At 35.6% G+C, this 17,927-nt stretch overlaps 3 protein-coding genes across 4 annotated transcripts; 1 reads left to right on the top strand and 2 right to left on the bottom strand.

Annotated features, from left to right (window-relative positions):
• Positions 1-1,279: 1,279 nt before the first annotated feature.
• On the bottom strand, positions 1,280-6,260 carry LOC110884504 (vacuolar-sorting receptor 2). Of its 2 annotated transcripts, none has more exons than XM_022132224.2 (12): positions 5,960-6,260; positions 4,393-5,085; positions 4,179-4,267; positions 3,907-3,976; positions 3,737-3,820; positions 3,073-3,149; positions 2,903-2,984; positions 2,758-2,840; positions 2,571-2,637; positions 2,271-2,399; positions 1,959-2,065; positions 1,280-1,394 (listed from the first exon to the last, which is right to left on the bottom strand). In XM_022132224.2, the coding sequence occupies exons 1-12, from the start codon at positions 6,258-6,260 to the stop codon at positions 1,296-1,298; spliced, it is 1,881 nt and encodes a 626-aa protein (XP_021987916.2). In that variant the 3' UTR covers positions 1,280-1,295. The 2 variants fall into 2 exon arrangements, with proteins under 2 accessions (XP_021987916.2, XP_035834867.1); XM_035978974.1 differs by having other exon boundaries at positions 1,959-2,052; positions 2,267-2,399; positions 5,960-6,197.
• Positions 6,261-7,413: 1,153 nt separating this feature from the next.
• Positions 7,414-11,747, bottom strand: LOC110884502 (DNA-directed RNA polymerases II and V subunit 8A). The gene is made up of 6 exons (XM_022132223.2): positions 11,612-11,747; positions 11,209-11,318; positions 8,667-8,824; positions 8,496-8,590; positions 7,768-7,873; positions 7,414-7,649 (listed from the first exon to the last, which is right to left on the bottom strand). The coding sequence occupies exons 2-6, from the start codon at positions 11,279-11,281 to the stop codon at positions 7,635-7,637; spliced, it is 447 nt and encodes a 148-aa protein (XP_021987915.1). The 5' UTR covers positions 11,282-11,318; positions 11,612-11,747; the 3' UTR covers positions 7,414-7,634.
• Positions 11,748-12,679: 932 nt separating this feature from the next.
• LOC110881031 lies at positions 12,680-13,740 on the top strand. The gene is made up of 2 exons (XM_022129418.1): positions 12,680-13,154; positions 13,373-13,740. Exons 1-2 carry the CDS (start codon positions 12,680-12,682, stop codon positions 13,738-13,740), a joined length of 843 nt encoding a protein of 280 aa, XP_021985110.1.
• The last annotated feature ends 4,187 nt before the right edge of the window (positions 13,741-17,927 follow it).

Genomic DNA, 17,927 nt, shown 5'->3' with positions numbered 1-17,927 from the left:
TCATCAAAATTACCACATGCGAAATTGTTACAAAAAAACATGCTATTTCATCAAAATTATCACATGCGAAATTGGTACAGAAAACAACATGCGAATTCATCAAAAAATATCACATGCGAAATTGTTATAAAAAAAACAACATGCTATTTCATCAAAATTATCACATGCGAAATTGGTACAAAAAAACAACATGCGAATTCATCAAAAATTATCACATGCGAAATTGTTATAAAAAAACAACATGCGATTTTAAAATGCGGGAAGATGATCTGACAGCTGAGATTGAAGAGTACGTAATATACGATAAGCAATATTGTACAGTACTCTTTACCTACATATATATATATATATATATATATATATATATATATATATATATATATATATATATATATATATATATATATATATATATATATATATATATAGGGTTAGGTTCATTTGTGAACAATCCACATGATTGTAAACATTAGTGAACTAATTCTAGCCCTTGATTATCAATACACAAGTGTAAATCAATGGTCATGATTTGATGATAAAAATACACTAGTATATACACTAGTACACTGGTGTATTTGTAAACTGAGTGAACAAATCCTGGCCATTGATTTATACTTGTGTATTGATAATCAAGAGCTAGGATTAGTTCAATAGTGTTCACAATCAAGTGGGTTGTTCACAAATGAACCTAACCCTAAAAAAGTGGGGAACCGGGGAACACTCTTGAAAATTCAACTTAACATGTTAAAAATCAATTTAAAAAAAAATCAGCGTTATTGCTTATAAATACATGTAGAAGCATTTTTAATAAAAATCAAAAACTAGAAATATAAAAAAAGGTTTAAAAAACAGTTGATTACACGCACCTTAACATATTTTTCGCTTTTAAAAAAAAAAAACAAATAACAACTGATAAATTGATAATCGCTCATAAATTATTCTTAATAACCACTACAATATGGGAACATAAAATCTATCAACATAACAGGCAACACACTATGAAAGAAAGATTCGATAAACAAATGCACTTATACCATTTTGAACTTTTCGTATAATCTTGCATCATCCAAAAAAGTCGACAACTTATTATGCTAATAAACTAAATTCAAATGAACTCTTAAGGCAAGATTGTGATAATAGTAAGTAGATCATCAACAATGCTGCAGATCCAGGGCTTGTAACTAATCAGAAATATGTGTGTAGTATGTCTTTAACCAGATATGGATGTTGGTTTGGATCAATGTGTCCCATTTTGTAAATTTGGTGTTTTTCTACTTTGTTGCGGTTGTTTGCGATTAGACGTTCCTGTTTGGTCCTTGAGTTGCAAGTTCAGCTTGATTGTCCAACGGCATGTATTGTGCCATGATAGCCCTGATTTCAGAATCCATGTATGTCTACAACAAAGATTCAAAAAAAAAAAAAAAAAAAAAAAAAACCCCATAAAAACACCATCCAAGAATCTTGACAAGAATCTAAGAAGTAAGTTAAACATGTGCAAATGAGGGGATGGAAACTGGCCATGATAGAAAAGGTTGCAAATCATAGTTAAAATGGATAAGACATGGAAATAGTAAGGGCGCTACTAATCCTACACCACCCCCAAACTCAAATGGCCGTTCGACGAAAAACTTAAACTGCTATTTAAAGGTTAGGGGCCTATGACGCAAGCCCTAACATTCAAACGGCCATACGGTGCAACCTCAAAAGACACCTTGAAACGGTGTGGGATTAGATTGTCATTTATACATTTATACATATGAACTTGTAAGTATCTCTATAAGCATAGTTTTTACTATTTTAGACACTAACAATTACAATGTAAAGTTATTTTTTTACGCGTTTACATAAACAGTTATGAATTCATGTTTGTCGTTGTGAGATACAAAAATAATGATTATTTCACATTCTTTGTATAAGGATAAGGAAACACAGAAGAGTTTACTCGTGATAATGCATACCCGGATTCTGTATTTGTAGAATGTATACGCTACACCTCCAACAACTACCATACCAAGAACGACAAGCCACGCAAAGCCCCATCCGACTCCCCGCCTCGCATCTTTACCTATTTTTCAACAAGCATAGTAAATCCTCAGTGCTCCAATAAATTGTATAGTTTGGTTAAATTTAATTATACCATTTTTAGAAATCAAAGAAGTGCTAGTAAACTATTCAAATATAAATATTGGAGGGTACTAGATTTAAGACAAACAGACTCAAAATTTTCTTGTTACAAAAAAAAAGGTGTAACAGGAAAAAAGAAAACTTACTTATACATATGTCGTGTTCTCTAATGTAGAGCAAATCGCCACCACACTGACAGTCGTAACTACCCCACGTATTCTTGCATTTGCAGTCAGGACACTGACAAGCCATCTTCTCTTCGCATTCATCTATGTCTGAAATGTATATAGTAAAGGTCATAACTTTAATAATGTGTTATGATGTCCTATGGCAATTGCTCAGTGTTTGTTTTGGAAAACTTTCTAAGGGAAATCGTCATTAATGGTGTTATTTTTTGCAAAAGTACTTGGAAAAAGTGTGAACAGATGATATATTTGTTGTAATACCTGTACAGTTTTTAACTCCATCTCCCCTAAATCCTGGTGGACATGTGCAACCCTTAGAATGATGATCCTAAATGAAAAATTGAAACATATAACAAAAAAATGGGACATCAAAAGATGTTATAATAATATAAGACGTATAATGATCAAGAGATCGATATAGACACATAGATAGAGATCGAGCACTAACGATACAAGCAGAATACGTTCTACCCTGTTGGCTATCTTTCCAACAACCTCCATTGTTAAGCCCACAGCGTAAAGCTCCGGACGCTGCAACAGAAATATCGCATTCGTAAAACTACATCGACACAAGATGATGCATTACAAGTTACCTTCACAGTGTTTGTAACCATCGCCAAAAAACTTTACACCCTGAACAATTGGGCATTGACACACTCTCCCCCTGAAAGTATCCTACGCAAAGCAAACCATAGAAACAAGATTCTATATGAAACACCTAAAGTAACAAACAATAAACATTATGAGAAAAAGCTCTCCATACCCTGCAGGCTGTGATATTTGTAGCTTTGTCTATCCAGCATCCACCATTGTTTTCCAAACACTCATTTGTTTCAATTCCTGAAAGCAGCATATAAACAATTAAACATCACTTGCTTCAAAAAATAAAGTATTGTTATACATTCTTTTAAATTTATATATTCATAAATTTAGTTTAGAGTAAATTACGATTTTGACCCCTGTGATTATATCACTTTTGCCCTCTTAGACCAAAAAGAAATCATTTAACATCTGAGCCCCCAACGTCTTTTTTTCTAACCCTTTTGGCCCCTAACACTAACCCCATCCATTTACTTTTAGGGGCCAAAAGGGTTAGAAAAAAAGACGTTGGGGGCCAAAAGGGTTAGAAAAAAAGACGTTGGGACTCAGATGTTAAAAGATTCCCTTTTGGGCTAAAAGGGTAAAAGTGATATAACCACAGGGACCAAAATCGTAATTTACTCTTTAGTTTATTAAGTTATTTATGACGCTATCTGGTTTTTGAATCCAGTCTGAGCAGTGAACTAGTAAGGCGGTCGGTTTGATGACTGATCTGGTTATAAAAACATTGAATTAAAGTTTACATGTGAACTCTTGTAATGTTTGAAGTTTAAGTTCTAAGCAAATATGAGAAAATAACAAGGAACATATCTAAAGGCAAAACTAACCATCTCTTAAACAAATGACTGGCTCCGTTGTCTCCTCGAATCCCGAACAAATGGCCTTCAAAACTGTTCCTTTATCAAGCTTACCTGAATCAAGTAACAGTTATGGATATCATAGTCTACACATTAAAACTTAAACGCTATAAATCGTTTAATCTACACTATTTACATACCCCGATATTGTCTGTTGTTTATGATGAGAGTTGGTAATATAGTGACATCTCCACGGGAACCTTTACCGATCTGTGAAATCACAAACTTAACCTTGTTAGAAGTCTTGATTCCAACATACCGATCATGTATTACTATAAGTTATCGTGTATTACTGATCAACTATTTGTAAGAGTACTGTAGAAATAATTACAATGAAAATGTAATCAAATTTTAAACTAAGATATTATGATACGAATAATAACTTAAATTCTTCTTAGATTGATCAACAAACCTGCGCTTTCTGCTCGGCTTTGAGCACTTGGTTCTCCGCATCTGCTCCAGTATCGCCCACGCATTCTTGTATTTTCTTCACATCAACACCTGATAAAGATAGCACAAGAAGCCAACAAAAACTCAATTTTGTTGCTCAAAGAGTTCTTAACTTATTTTTTTAAGTCACAAGTATTTTAAACTATAATTAGCCACTAGATGTTCTAAAACCTCACCAAGTGATGCAATTACGTCTTCTGCACACTCTTTAGTGTACTTCTCCTCTCTCATCGGACACCGAATAGCAAAATCCGTCACATAATCCCACCAAAGCCATGGTTTTCCAGATTCATTAGCAACTTTAAAAAAACAAGCTTGTAGTAAATTTTGCTCAACAACATCTTTCCCTTCATACCCGCGACTAAAATCCTCATCCGGATCAGGAGCGCAATATCTTCCATTATTAATACACTGAGACTTGCATTGTCTACTCAATATAAAAGCCTCAGGGCAATACCAAGTGATATAATGTGGTGTAAACTGAGTGTACCCTTTTTTCTCCAATATTTGAGCCACCCCTTTAAAATCTTTAAGAAACTGTTTCTGGCTATCGCATTTGGGCCCGCATTCGTCATTGCTGTTTGTCCAGAACTCGTATTCAACGCGATCATCAGGGTGTGGGAGAGCTTCTCTCCAGTCAAGATTTACTTTCACCATATCTGGTTTGTTTAGAGCTTTTTTGATGGCTTCCCCAAGGGATAGACTTATGAGGGCTGATGGGATAGATATGTTTTGTAAGTAATCGGATCGTGCATGACCTTCTTCTGGTGTGTCCATGGTGATCAGTGGCTCGGGCCTGTCGTCCGCAACTAGAATGGCTGCAGCCCCAGCTTTCTGTGCGTTCCATGCCTTTAATGTAAAATAACAGTCTGCCGCCAAAAACACATGTAATTCAACTTAAACTGATAATAAATTAAATTTCTCAAAAAAAAAAAAATTGTTTCTTGTTCTCTTTTCCTATCAATGCTTATGAATGACAAGGAAACTACTATCATGTTCTTTTGTTGTGGTTTGGCTGTGAATAGGGGTGTAAACTAGCGGAGTCGCTATGATTAACTCAAGATAAACTCGACAAAAGCTTAAATTTAGATGAGCTTAAATGTGCTCGAACCGAAATTCATATACCGAGCCTGGTAAGGATTGAATGCCTAAACGAGCATATTATTTATATATATATTTATTAATTTTTATTAAATATATATTACATAATAAAAATAAGTATATATAAATGATAAAAATAACTAAGTAATATATTATTTACATTATGTTATATATATGAGTATAATTATAAATATATTAAAAATAATTATATATTTATATATACTATTACTAATTAATTAAATAACTAATAGCAATAAACAAGTCGAGGCCGAACTGAGCTCGTTCTTGAAAAACTCCTCTTGAGCCGAGCTCGGTTCGTTTACACCCTTATTTGTACGTGAGAGTAAAACTCCATGGTTAAGCGTGTTCGGATGGGGGTAAATTCCAAGATGGGTGACTCCTGGCTCGTAGAAGTCTACCCCCGAATAAGCAAAAAAAAGGTAGTGAGTTCCTGGTGGGCAAAGCATACAATATCGGTTAATATAAAGGTCTGTTACAGAATCCGTTGTGTAGATTTTCCAGACATTGTGTTGATTATCATATTCGACATAAGCAATCAATCCATGATGAAATCATTTATTAGTAGATATGAAAATATGAGATCGAGAGCGATAGAAACAATGGATTGGAAGGTAAATTTACCACCGCGATCAACGAGAAGGAAAACAGGAAGACCAGCACCAGAATTGAAATTGAAAGAAACATCATCAGTGAAGCTCTTGCATGCCTTTTGATTAGTTTTAGGATAAACAACAGCACCAGCTAATGTTCCTCCATATTGAGGAACACCAAAATTACCAATTGCACATTCATAAGTATCTTTTAAATTTTGTGGTGATGTCACCCTCAAATTGTTCTTCTCAACCACAAACCTCCCCATTGTTGATTCACACATCAACAACAACAACAAAACACATATCGCCGCCCCTACTTTCCCTTCCATCATAGTTGTTTGGAAGCAAAAGAGTTTTTAACTATAAAAACCGATCAAGCCGATTATATAAAAACCGACAAAGGTGATACTTTTATAACAGTTTCATTCACTCAAGTTGATAAAATGGCTTAGACATAAGAAACCCGACACTGATCAATCTTGATGTCGATTTCGATGATTCTTTTTTTATGAATTTGGCATGGATTTTAGTTGGATTTGGGATAGGGTATCAAGATGAACAAAATAAGAGAAGAAGGCAATGGTATTGAAATGTGAAAGTTTTATTTGTGAGACTAAAATGTGGTCTTGTCTACAAGTGTAAATCATAGAGATGTTTACAGCCAGAGAAAGAATAGAGACTCATGTGGTACAAACCACAATTTGATCAAGTCTTTGTTTCATGGACAATTTCTAAATATAGGTTTACTTGGATAAAAATAGGATCTTCAAGACACCTAAAGCCTCATGAACAAATATAGGTTCACAAAGAGAAAATGAACAAGTTTTAAATTTATTTCACAACTATAATAAAAGAATATCAATGTAAATAATAATTAGAAATTGGGGTGTCAACACCACTAGAAAACAGCCATATCAGATTGCGGGTCTAACCCCACACATTTAAAATCTTGTAACCCAAATACAACATGTTTAACCTATTTATCTAAACGTGTCAAGCAGATAGACAGGTTGAGTTGTAAAATATTGGGTTAAACACGTCTAACTTTTACACTACTCAGTTCATTTAAGCAGGGCATGTATGACGAATCAAAACATGATTATTTCCGTGATAGTTTTGTCGAAAATTGTCTCCCCTAATTAGAATTACCCAATAAATACACAAACAAGTAACAATGCACAAAAAGAAAGTTACTGATTTTAGTGAGTTAATGATTTTAGTGTAATCAAATCATTTTATAGAATTAAAACTTATGCAAGCCCATAAATATGCGTGATGAATGTCAACGGGTTGCGCCCCATAACAGACCCATGTGCCAGTATGCATGGCGCGCCAGGCGCGGTTAACTTCCAAAAAAAATTCATGAATCACACGATGTCTCAACTCAACCAAAGAAACGATTTTTCTAAAACCATGCCCCTTGTATATATTCTTTCAAAAAAATGCCCCTTATATAAATAATACCATTTAAAAACTTAAAAATCGAAATCCACATGAATTTAGTAATTTCTACTTGACAAAGCAAAAAAATCCAAGCAAGTCCAAAAATGGAAATCATCACCAATCATAAGCTCAAAGGTACACATAATTTATGAGCAACTTATAGTTGTCAACATATTTTACATCTGATTGATATTGATTAATTCTCAGTAGTCATAACTTAGCAGTAGCCTGCTCCAGAACACAGATTAAGACATGTTGAACTAAGCCTTATCCACCTGCAATAAAAAAATAATTAAAAAAAACCCTCTTATGGACTCAGTCCAACCTCGAGGCCACGTAGAAAATAAAAAATATAAACAGAACATAATTAAAAAAAAAACCTATGTGATTTACCTTCCTCATAAGGATGAATAACCTCTGATCAAGCTCAAATTTAGCTGCAATTGAGGGGTCGCCCCTCAACAACATTAATAAACCGCCGAATGAAACATAAATGTCCCTGAAGAAAAGTGCAAGTAAGATACAAGTTGAAGTCATTGTAACCAAATTGCACCCGATTAATATCTACCCTGCTGTTCATATATAAAAAAAAATAAAATAAAATAAAAAACTTTTAGATTTTTATTTCCTTATTTATTTTTTAAAAAACACTAAAAATGTCATATGTACCTCTAACACTCTCATTCACTGAATAAACAAAAAGAACCCACTGCTTCTATCAGTGGCGAAGCTTGAGATTTCTGACCAGGGGGTCAAAAATGTATATACCCAAAAATTTCAATAAAATCGGAGTCAAATACGTATATACCCAAAAATTTCTATACGAAAACTACATACTCTCCACTACTGAGCAAAAAGTTCGGGGGTCGGCCGCCCCCTCCCGCCCACTAGAAGCTGCGCCCCTGGCTTCTATGGATCATATCAACCCGTAATGTTCTTTTCTTTGGAACACGTTACAACTTAGAAGTAACTAATTTTATTTCACTCAATAGGAAATGATGAATATGACTTTTATTCTCATGTTTTAAAAGAAAAATATGATATTGTGGAATTTTAAAAGACATGTATGAAGTTATGTACTTCTTAACTTATTTAACATATATTATAATGATCCAACATACGCTTTAACATTGGCTCCGGACCCTTCCTCGGATATCCTGTACAATTTGCCGTGCATCACATACTCAAATTTGTCAGCAAGAGACTTTCTGCCACCCTAGAGATGGAAAAGGAATCTCATAACGTAAACAAATTTCTACGTTTATTACAATATTAACAAGTGTAGAAATTACCGGAGTAAAAAAGCCAGTGTCGGGAGTTCCATCCAAATTTAAGGTAGATGCTAAAACCATCATAAACTTATCACCGACATGCATAGGATAAACCTCTGTATTCACATCCAGCTGCATGTACATATCAAGCTGATCGCTCCTTGCTTCAATGCGATTAACTACAATTCACAAACAAGAATTAACAAAAACTATTTAGTCATTGTTTTCTTGTTTGACACCCATAAGATTTCTTGATACTATGCTAATCTCATAGTTGTGGATAGCGAATAGCGACAAGGCACCTATAGGCTACGTAGCGAATAGCAACAAACAGCGACGGCTATTTTATAAATAGCGATTACACTAGAAAAAGAATTTTGAAAATTTTTATATGTATATTACATCAAAATACCCTTGTATATATGCTATTTTACATGTATATTTAACAAAAACCTATGAATCCAGCTATTTTATAGTTATATCTAATTGCTATTTACATCAAAAAAAAAATCGTTATCATTGCTATTTGTCGATATGGCCCATATAGCGACACTACATCGCATGGCTACATAGCGCGCTATAGCGGTCGATATAGCTGCTATTAACAACTATGGGTCTATGGCTAATCTGTTGTCAAAACAAAAGTAAAACAGCTCCCTGAATTTGCAAAAAAAAAGTGAAAAGTGAAAACATAGAAACACGAATTGGAATTTTTTGCACAAGTAGGTGATTTGGCTGGCCTACAAAAGAGCACATCTAGGTGGCCTCTAATTATGTGATCACATCTAGGTAAGTCTTGATATGAAACAGCGACATTCAACACAAATTCCTGCAAAACTGCCACCAACCTGCCAACATTCAGTTTGTTCCCGAAAGTTGCTGTTTAGGACAATGATCTTCTGAAATCGCTGTTTTGGTTGGTGATGTTCAATAAAGTCGCTATTTTGGTTGTTGCTGTTTTGGTTGGTGATGTTCAATAAAGTCGATGTTTTATTTGCAGAAGTTATGAATGTCGCTGTTTGATTTTTATACATTACCGTCCGAAAGTCGCTGTTTCTTGTCAAGATGTTATTTAAAGTTGCTATTTCATATTTATACATTCGATAATGTTGCTGTTTGATATATATTGTTTTTTAATATTTGGCTCGGTCTCATGTTCCACATTTTATGCATATCTTTTGTGTTTTTTTTTTATAAAATACGTAGGTAGACTAGTTCGTATGAGTTTGTTTCTTTCTATTTTCCAGTTCTCCATTGTAACCAGTAGTTTTTTGAGCATTTTGAATACAATCAGAAAATTGCCCCAGTGTTTTGTCTTGTTCTGTTTCCTGCTTTGATTACCAACATATATAACTTCAATAAATTCGTTGTTTTGATCCCATACCTTCATAAAGAGTCAGGTTCATTTTCGAGAACATCTTGATATAATAAAAACCATGCTTCATCATGTGTTTTTTTGCAGAAAATGAACCGGGCTCTTAATGAAGGTATGAGATCGAAACAGCGAATTTATATATATCAAACAGCGACGTTATCGAATGTATATATATGAAACGACTTTATCGAATATATTGATATGAAACAACAATTTCAGTTAACATCTTGATATCAATCAGTGACTTTCGGTAATGAATCAAACTCAATCAGCGATGTTTATGAGAGTATACATACAAAACAGCGACTTTAATAAGGTATCGAAATCAATCAGCAACATTCTTGTAATGTATATATAGTAAACAGCGACTTTCGGGAACAAACTGAATGTTGGCAGGTTGGTGGCAGTTTTGCATGAACTTGTGTTGAATGTCGCTGTTTCATATCAAGACTTAACTAGATGTAATCACATAATTAGAGGCCACCTAGATGTGCTCTTTTGTAGGCCAAACCACCTACTTGTGCAAAAAATTCCACAAATTGCAGACAAGCCTAGAATCAACCTAAACTAGCCCTAAAGAAGCCTAAAACATGTCTAAGACTAAAACCACTAAAAGATGTATTTTTTTATACTCTACGCCCCGTATAAAACAACCCTTTCTTTTTAAGGGCCTTACACTGAGGACCAAAGCTCACCGTTCGCGCCTTGAGTGTGCCTTCAACAACTATGAGTAAACCAACACCAAATAAAACCTATTTCTTCAGGCCAAATCATTTTTTTTTTTTTGATAAAACACACTTAAAAATCGTTTCTTTGCAGAACGAAGTTTAGTTTTTACAATTATTATATTCAAAATAAGACACTCCAAAAGATATGTAATGTTCAATAAAGTTGCATGACTTGCAACTATGAAACAAATGCCTTCCTTCATATGAATATAAACACCCCTGCAATTTAATTACGACTATCCCTGTTACATAAGTGAGCAGAATCTATCTCCAACTTGTGCTTTCAATAAAGAAGGGCAGGCCCGGTTACAGTTCAACACAAACAAGAGTTCATTTTTATGAACTTAAAACTTGTTTGCAGCCTTATTCTCCCAAACAAATCACTATTTTAACTACTCTTCAATAAATTATTATATAAAAAACAGAAATATATAACTTGAAGCAGGAATAAAGTAATAACCTTTGTCAAATTTCTTGCCATCCGGGTCAAGCTGATCAACCCTAAATATGTCTTCAAACAAGGTTTCAACCATTCTTCAGCCGCTAATTAAATTATTAAATTAAACTCACCTACAAAACAGAACCTTAATATATCAAATCAATGAAATTGAAATAATTCTTTGCATCTCAACATATGATTGACCGATCATCAATTCTCCAATAACAACCGAATTCAGTGGTCGAACTTAACGCAGAATGCAACAAACAACATATATCTACAAACTATTTGAAAACCTGAGAAAGTTTATGAAACCAAAATCACTAAATTCTCAAGCAACAAGTTTCAAGTTCATTGAATGATCAGTTTTCGCATGTAATTTCATAATATTGAAGTTGAAACAGAAGAAGATAAGATCACTAACCTGATTAACTGGTACGTGGTAGCGAGTAGTGTGGGGGAGATGAACCCAGTCGATTATTGCTTCTGGTATACAATTGACAAATTAGGTTTAAAAATTGGGGAAAATTTGAGTGAATATGGAATTGGGTAATTGGGTTATTTGAACGATTGAAAAATATGGGCTTAACTTTTTCTTTTGAGTAAACTGCCATTTTGGTCCTTGTGGTTTGGTTATTTTTGCCACTTTAGTCCAAAACTCAAACTTTTTGCATCTGGGTCCCTGTGGTTTCAGTTTTATTGCCATTTTGGTCCAAAAATGAAATCAGATCATATTTGTTTTATAAAATCCTACAATTTTGTCATTTTCCTCATAGGCAAATTAGGTCATATTTGTCTTATAAAATATTGTATTTATTTATAAAAAGAAATGATAATTTTACCACTCCGGAAAATGACAAAATTTTCAGGATTTTATAAGACAAATATGACATGATTTCATTTTTGGACCAAAATGACAATAAAACTGAAACCACAGGGACCCAGATGCAAAAAGTTTGAGTTTTGGACTAAAGTGGCAAAAGTGACCAAACCACATGAACCAAAATGGCTCTTTTCTTTTTTTTTAATTGTATTTTTAGAAGACTGGGGTGAATCAAAATTTCGGTAACGACAATCATGGTTGTAAAAATTGATAAGTGTTACTCGAATGGTGAGGTATCGAAAGGTTTTTGAAACAACTTATTAGCTTATTGGCTTTTTGGAAAAGTCAGTAAGGAGTGACTTATTGATTTAGAGCATACGTAGTGGGGCGGTATGGCACCCCATAGTGCCGCCATGGCGCCGCACACACCGAAACGCGGGGCGCTATGCCCAAAAAAAATTTGAAAGCGCGATGAATATAACGGCGGTATAAATGGGGGATTTGATTTTTTGACCGTTGTAAACGGTCATTTTACTAAAAAGAAAAAAAATCAATTTTTTTTTCAAACTTTCCTTTAAATCAATACCTCCTCTCCTATTTTTTTTACCACACACACTCAAACACACTTTATCTCTTCCATTTTTTTTAGAAATCCTTAAATTTTATACAATGCATCCATTCAACCGTGGCTTCATTCCTCCACGATCAAGTGCGGACCCAAACCAAAGTGGTAATCCTACTCGCCCCGTGTCGCCGGTTCCCACTAGACCCAACCCTTTCGGCTCTGGTTTTCTCGATTACAATCAACAAAGTCCCGGGTTCATGAATCTTTTGAACCAACCGCTATCATGGGACCTTAATCTCTACGGGTGGAACCCGAATCAAAACACCGATGGGATGGGGTCGTCTCAAGCGTTTGGGTCGGCTCAAGCTTTCGGCTCCCCACTACACGAACCCGATGTTGTTCCGGAAACACAACCCGAGGTAGCGGAGACGCAAAAAGGAAAAGGAAAAGCAAAACGGCCACATAAAAAGAAAGTGGAAACCACCACCCGAGCGAAAAAAAATGTGATAACGTGGGAGCCCGAAGAGGAGTATGCGTTAACCCGCGCTTTCATCGATGTTTCGGAGGACCCGGTTATATGTATGTTTTTTTTTCTCTGTTTTTTTTTTCATTTTTTTATTTATTTTCTTTTTCTATTTATTTTCTGTTTTTTCTGTTTTTAATTTATTTTCTGTTTTTTATTTATTTTCTGTTTTTAAATTTATTTTCTGTTATTTATTTATTTTCTGTTTTTAATTTATTTTCTGTTTTTATTTTTTTAAATTTTAGACTAACATTATATTTTGTTTTTTTTTTAGCAAACAATCAAAGTAAAACCGTTTTTTGGAACCGAATACGAGAACTTTTTTTCGATCTCATGGGTAGAGGAGACGAATACCGCCTACCGGACTCTATATCGGGGAAGTGGACCGATATAAACAAGAAATGCACAAACTTTCAAACCGTGTACCAACGCTTGTTTTCCGGATGGAAAAGTGGAAGTAACGATGAAGACATTACGCAAGCGGCATTGGTCGAGTATACGGAGGCTAATGGCCATTTCCCGTACATGAGGTGTTGGCAAATCCTTCGCCATAGCCCCAAATGGGCCACCGTATCTACTCCGAGTGGTCGGTTCGGGAAATACACGGCCATCAAAGAGGTCCAAAACAAACGAGTCGGGTGAACCCGAAACGCCAACCTCCGATGCTCGAGACACCGACTTGAACGAGGATATTCCGGATGACGAGCCGGTGGAGGAGCTACCAAGACCGCCCGGAAGAAAAAGCCGGGCGAAAAAACCCGAGTCGTCGTCGATGTCTATGGGAACGGATATGAGTAACGCATTTTCGGAGATAAACAAGCGACTTCAAGACATACACGAACTCGGTAATAAACGTTTGGAGGAGAACCGCGAAGTTACGGAGATTATGCGGGATAGACAATGGGCTCACGACTTTGAGTTCTACTCGAAACCGCATGACCACTTAACGGGAAAAGCTTTGAAAATGGCGTTGGCACAAAAGGAGCGGATTGAAAAAAAAATATAACCTTTGATTGTGTAATTTTTTTTATTCTAGTTTAATGTTTTTTTTTCTAGTTTAATGTTTTTTTTTTATTTTATTGTACTTTTTTTTATTTAATGAAATGAATTTTATTTTTAAAAAACTTACAAATGAATTAAAAAAATAAAAATTAAAAAATGAGTAATGATGACACAGGGGCTTTATGACTACGGCCTCAAATTGCATAACGCCCCATAAAGCCCCGGGGTGACGTGGCATGCCACATGTCGCATAACGCCCCCAAAAGGGCTTTATGACTACATGGCCTTATTGGTTTTTCCCCCTCACATACACCCTCATTGCCAAACATCATTTTAGTTCAAAAAGTCAATAAGTCAATAAGTTGTTTCAAAAAGCCCAGCCAAACATGCCCTAAGGATGGATCGAGATTAATCGGATTAGAACTTTATATGTACTTTATCAAACTTATACACATACAAAATTTTATATATAATTTTTCATAACTTGTTAATCGGATTGAATTAATAAATATACTTATTCAAATACTTAAAAGATTTTGACTGATTGTAGGATCGTGAAATGACCTTAATGGGTCGATCAGAAGAGGTCTTAGACTGAATCAGAGGCGGAATTCATTGATTTAGTCTTTGTTTAGCTTGTATAACACCAGAAATACTATTTACTGTCTCTTGTATTGATCAGAAAGCAATTACAGACACGGAAACACTTCGACGGAGCTTCGCCGTCGGAAACCAGAACTGTTACAACTAATATCGCTTGAACGGTATTTATAGGACATGTGATTCCGCTTGAAACACTTCAAGCGGAATAACATCTCGAGCGGAATCACTACTCAAGCCAAATCACATGATTTCGCTTGAAGTAATTCTTCTGATTTCGCTTGAAATGACCATGTGTCATTTCAAGCGGAATCACCTATAAATTCCATTTCTTCATTTTGCGTGCACTAATCTATCAGTTATAATCTAAGACTCGAACAAAGATGAAGTCGACAGACAACTGCACCAACAGACTCCCCCTTGAATGTTGACGGAATCTTCAGTGAGAGTCTTCAACATGACGACTCTTCAATCTTGATCGGTCTTCTTTCTTTCTTAGCATGTACCAGGATCTTCTCTTCGGCTCTAACCTCGTCAGACTCCCCCTTTCAACCTGCTGGGATCGTTGTCTGGAATTAGCTATCACCTTGAGATAATTCCCTGGCTTTATCTCTGATTAAGTTCTCCACAGGTTCTGAATTGCATCCTGGCTTTCCGTAGCAACAGGATCAGAAACCTTTCTTTCACCTACACATATCTCATCCATTCATAAGATAATCACATTTTCACATTTGAAATCCTATCAAATTTGAAACATTCTAAAATCTGATTCAAATTAAAGAATCATCTTAAACATTTCAAATCAATTATCCAAACCATCTGTTCATCATGTTTAGCCTTTGGAATTTTGAAAATCAGCTCTTCACCATCAGTTGTCGAAAATCTTTTTGGATTTTTCAAAATATGTAAAATAAACAGAAATTTAAATGCAGAAATGAAATATGTACAAACATTATTTTTGTGAGCTTGTGAAAGAGGATCATATCAGTTTTGAGACACATCACTAGAACCGTTAAGCTTTTAATCGTTTTAAGTTTTAAACGATTCACATAGATTGACAATATTGTTGTCCACATAAACTCAATCTAAAAACTTTCGAAATGCTTACCGATACATTAAGGTATATTAATTATGCACTAAGTTCTTATGGACCCCACGATCTCAGCATATCCCCTCATCATGCAATACACTAACTCAAGTAATGCCTTTAAACTTTGATCAACTGTGATTTGTGCGAAAACAACACAGAATGTTTAAACATTAACAATCAGGTCGATACTTCCGTATACGCAGAGAAAGTCCAATGTTTAAACAAAATAAAGAAAATAAAAACAAGTTGAAATTGTTTAGGCTTTAACTGTCACACCCCAACCGATGGCGGAATCATCGGGGCATGGCACTGAGCGAAACAGATTGTCCAGAAGTTTCCACAACAACTATCATTACCATTCAGTTTAAATAATACGTCCCATACCGTATCCCAAACAGTAAAACAAATTATTACAGATAACAACTAGTCAAATACTTTGTTCCGACAACTCTGATTTTAAATATAAAAACACAGCAATTATTTATCTGCTTCTAAAGACCCCTAGTTTGAACACTACAGACAACTATTTATTGGGGGGCTCCAGAGCTTTATTCTAGCCTCGCTTCCCTAGCAAGTAAACACCTTAAACACCTGTCACATACGTTAAAATAAAGTCAATACATAAAATGTAAAGGTAAGCATACAAGTTTGATAATAGCATATAGAGTTCGAAATAGTTTACGCATAACCAGCACGTACACAGAGGAAAACGAAGCATGTTAATTATCGACATGGATCTATCGATACCAATGACTGCGGGTTGACTGCCCGAGGCAGTTCGCAATACATGATTACCACCGTAATCCATGCAAGTAATGGTCCTTAACAACCCCCGTGTGAACGGGTGCTGAGTCCAAACTATAGTACTATCATCGTTAAGGTAGATAGACAGCATTCCACGTGTAAACATAACAACAAGCATTCATTTAGTCACGTAATACATGCAGAACAGTTAGCGTTTAAAATAACTGAGTAGTGTGTTCGATTTGTGATTTTGATAAGTAACGTATGTAACACCCAAAAGTGCTAAAGCAAAAAGGGTTCGAGTATACTCACAGCGATTGATGGATTGAAGGGAGCGCTTGAGAGTAGGGTTAGCCTGAATAGTTCGATAGCATAACGATGAGTAATGCGTAAAAAGGAAACAAGTGTTGATGGGTCGAACAGCCTGGTCGATCGGACTGTAGGTTCGATCGGACGGGTTGTTCGTTCGGTTTGACAGTTCGTTCGGACAGCCTGTTTGGTCGGCTGGACTGTTCGAGTGGATTGTTTCTTCCTTTGAGTAGGATGTGTTTGTGTATGATGGCTTGTCCTTTTGAAGTTTTCATTGTAGACATTGAAGTGTTCTTACCTTTCAGGTCGATCGATCGAACGGGTCGTTCGATCGGTCGGCTTAAACGATCGGTCAGGTACTTCAGTAATAAGTCCTCAACAGGATGTCACCTGATCGGACGGCATGTTCGGTCGGGTGGCACTCCAATACGTCGAATGAGTTGAAAATCGATTAAGTGTTGAAGCATAGTATCTCATGATCCGAAGAGTAATTCAAACCAAACCGTAGTTCGATCGAACAGCACTTCGTTCAATACTAGACTTCATGAAATTGTTAAAGTGTGGGGCCATGTGCTAGCTGATCGGCTGGCCTTGTCGATCGGCTGACATGTCCGATCGGTTGGGCTGTTTGTTCGAACAGCCTGTTCGATCGGTCAGCATCCTGACCTGGTCTGCCTGTTCGTCTAACACTTGGCTGTTCTGATTGTTTGACGTTATATCGAGATATTTTGACTACGAGTTGAACCATAGAACCCTCGTTCTTGCTTGTTCCTCCTGCTCAGACAGGAATCACCCAAATCCGGCCGGTGAACTGTTCAGAACGGAGTTTAACGTTTAACCCGAGATCGGTGAACCTCGTGGATAGAACCCAAACCTTGAACCACACAACTATTAGAATGATTAGTGAGTTGGCTCAAGCTCCGTTTCTACCGGTTTGAAAGCATTGAGTGTAAAAGAGTTAAAAGAAAGTTGGAAAATCCTTCTTTTAATCCTTTTCACCGTGTAAATGTTCAGATCTGTGATGGATCCTTGTTTGTTTATGTGGAAATCGGCTAGATCCAAGTGATTCTTGGTGGATTGTGGC

Source organism: Helianthus annuus, chromosome 10 (genome assembly GCF_002127325.2).
Source record: "Helianthus annuus cultivar XRQ/B chromosome 10, HanXRQr2.0-SUNRISE, whole genome shotgun sequence".
NCBI lineage: Eukaryota > Viridiplantae > Streptophyta > Magnoliopsida > Asterales > Asteraceae > Helianthus > Helianthus annuus.
The sequence above is the reverse complement of the archived record's forward strand: the minus strand, read 5'-3'. Positions and strand labels throughout refer to the sequence as shown.

Coding starts and splice junctions, on each gene's coding strand:
- LOC110884504 (XM_022132224.2), bottom strand. CDS start 6,260: ATGGAAGGGAAAGTAGGGGCGGCGATATGTGTTTTGTTGTTGTTGTTG. Junction 2,841..2,902: donor TGGTTACAAACACTGTGAAG/GTAACTTGTAAT, acceptor TTTCTGTTGCAG/CGTCCGGAGCTTTACGCTGT. Junction 1,395..1,958: donor TCTACAAATACAGAATCCGG/GTATGCATTATC, acceptor TCTTTGTTGTAG/ACATACATGGATTCTGAAAT.
- LOC110884502 (XM_022132223.2), bottom strand. CDS start 11,281: ATGGTTGAAACCTTGTTTGAAGACATATTTAGGGTTGATCAGCTTGAC. Junction 8,591..8,666: donor ACACTGGCTTTTTTACTCCG/GTAATTTCTACA, acceptor TTCCATCTCTAG/GGTGGCAGAAAGTCTCTTGC. Junction 7,874..8,495: donor TCCGGAGCCAATGTTAAAGC/GTATGTTGGATC, acceptor ACTTTTCTTCAG/GGACATTTATGTTTCATTCG.
- LOC110881031 (XM_022129418.1), top strand. CDS start 12,680: ATGCATCCATTCAACCGTGGCTTCATTCCTCCACGATCAAGTGCGGAC. Junction 13,155..13,372: donor TTCGGAGGACCCGGTTATAT/GTATGTTTTTTT, acceptor TTTTTTTTTTAG/CAAACAATCAAAGTAAAACC.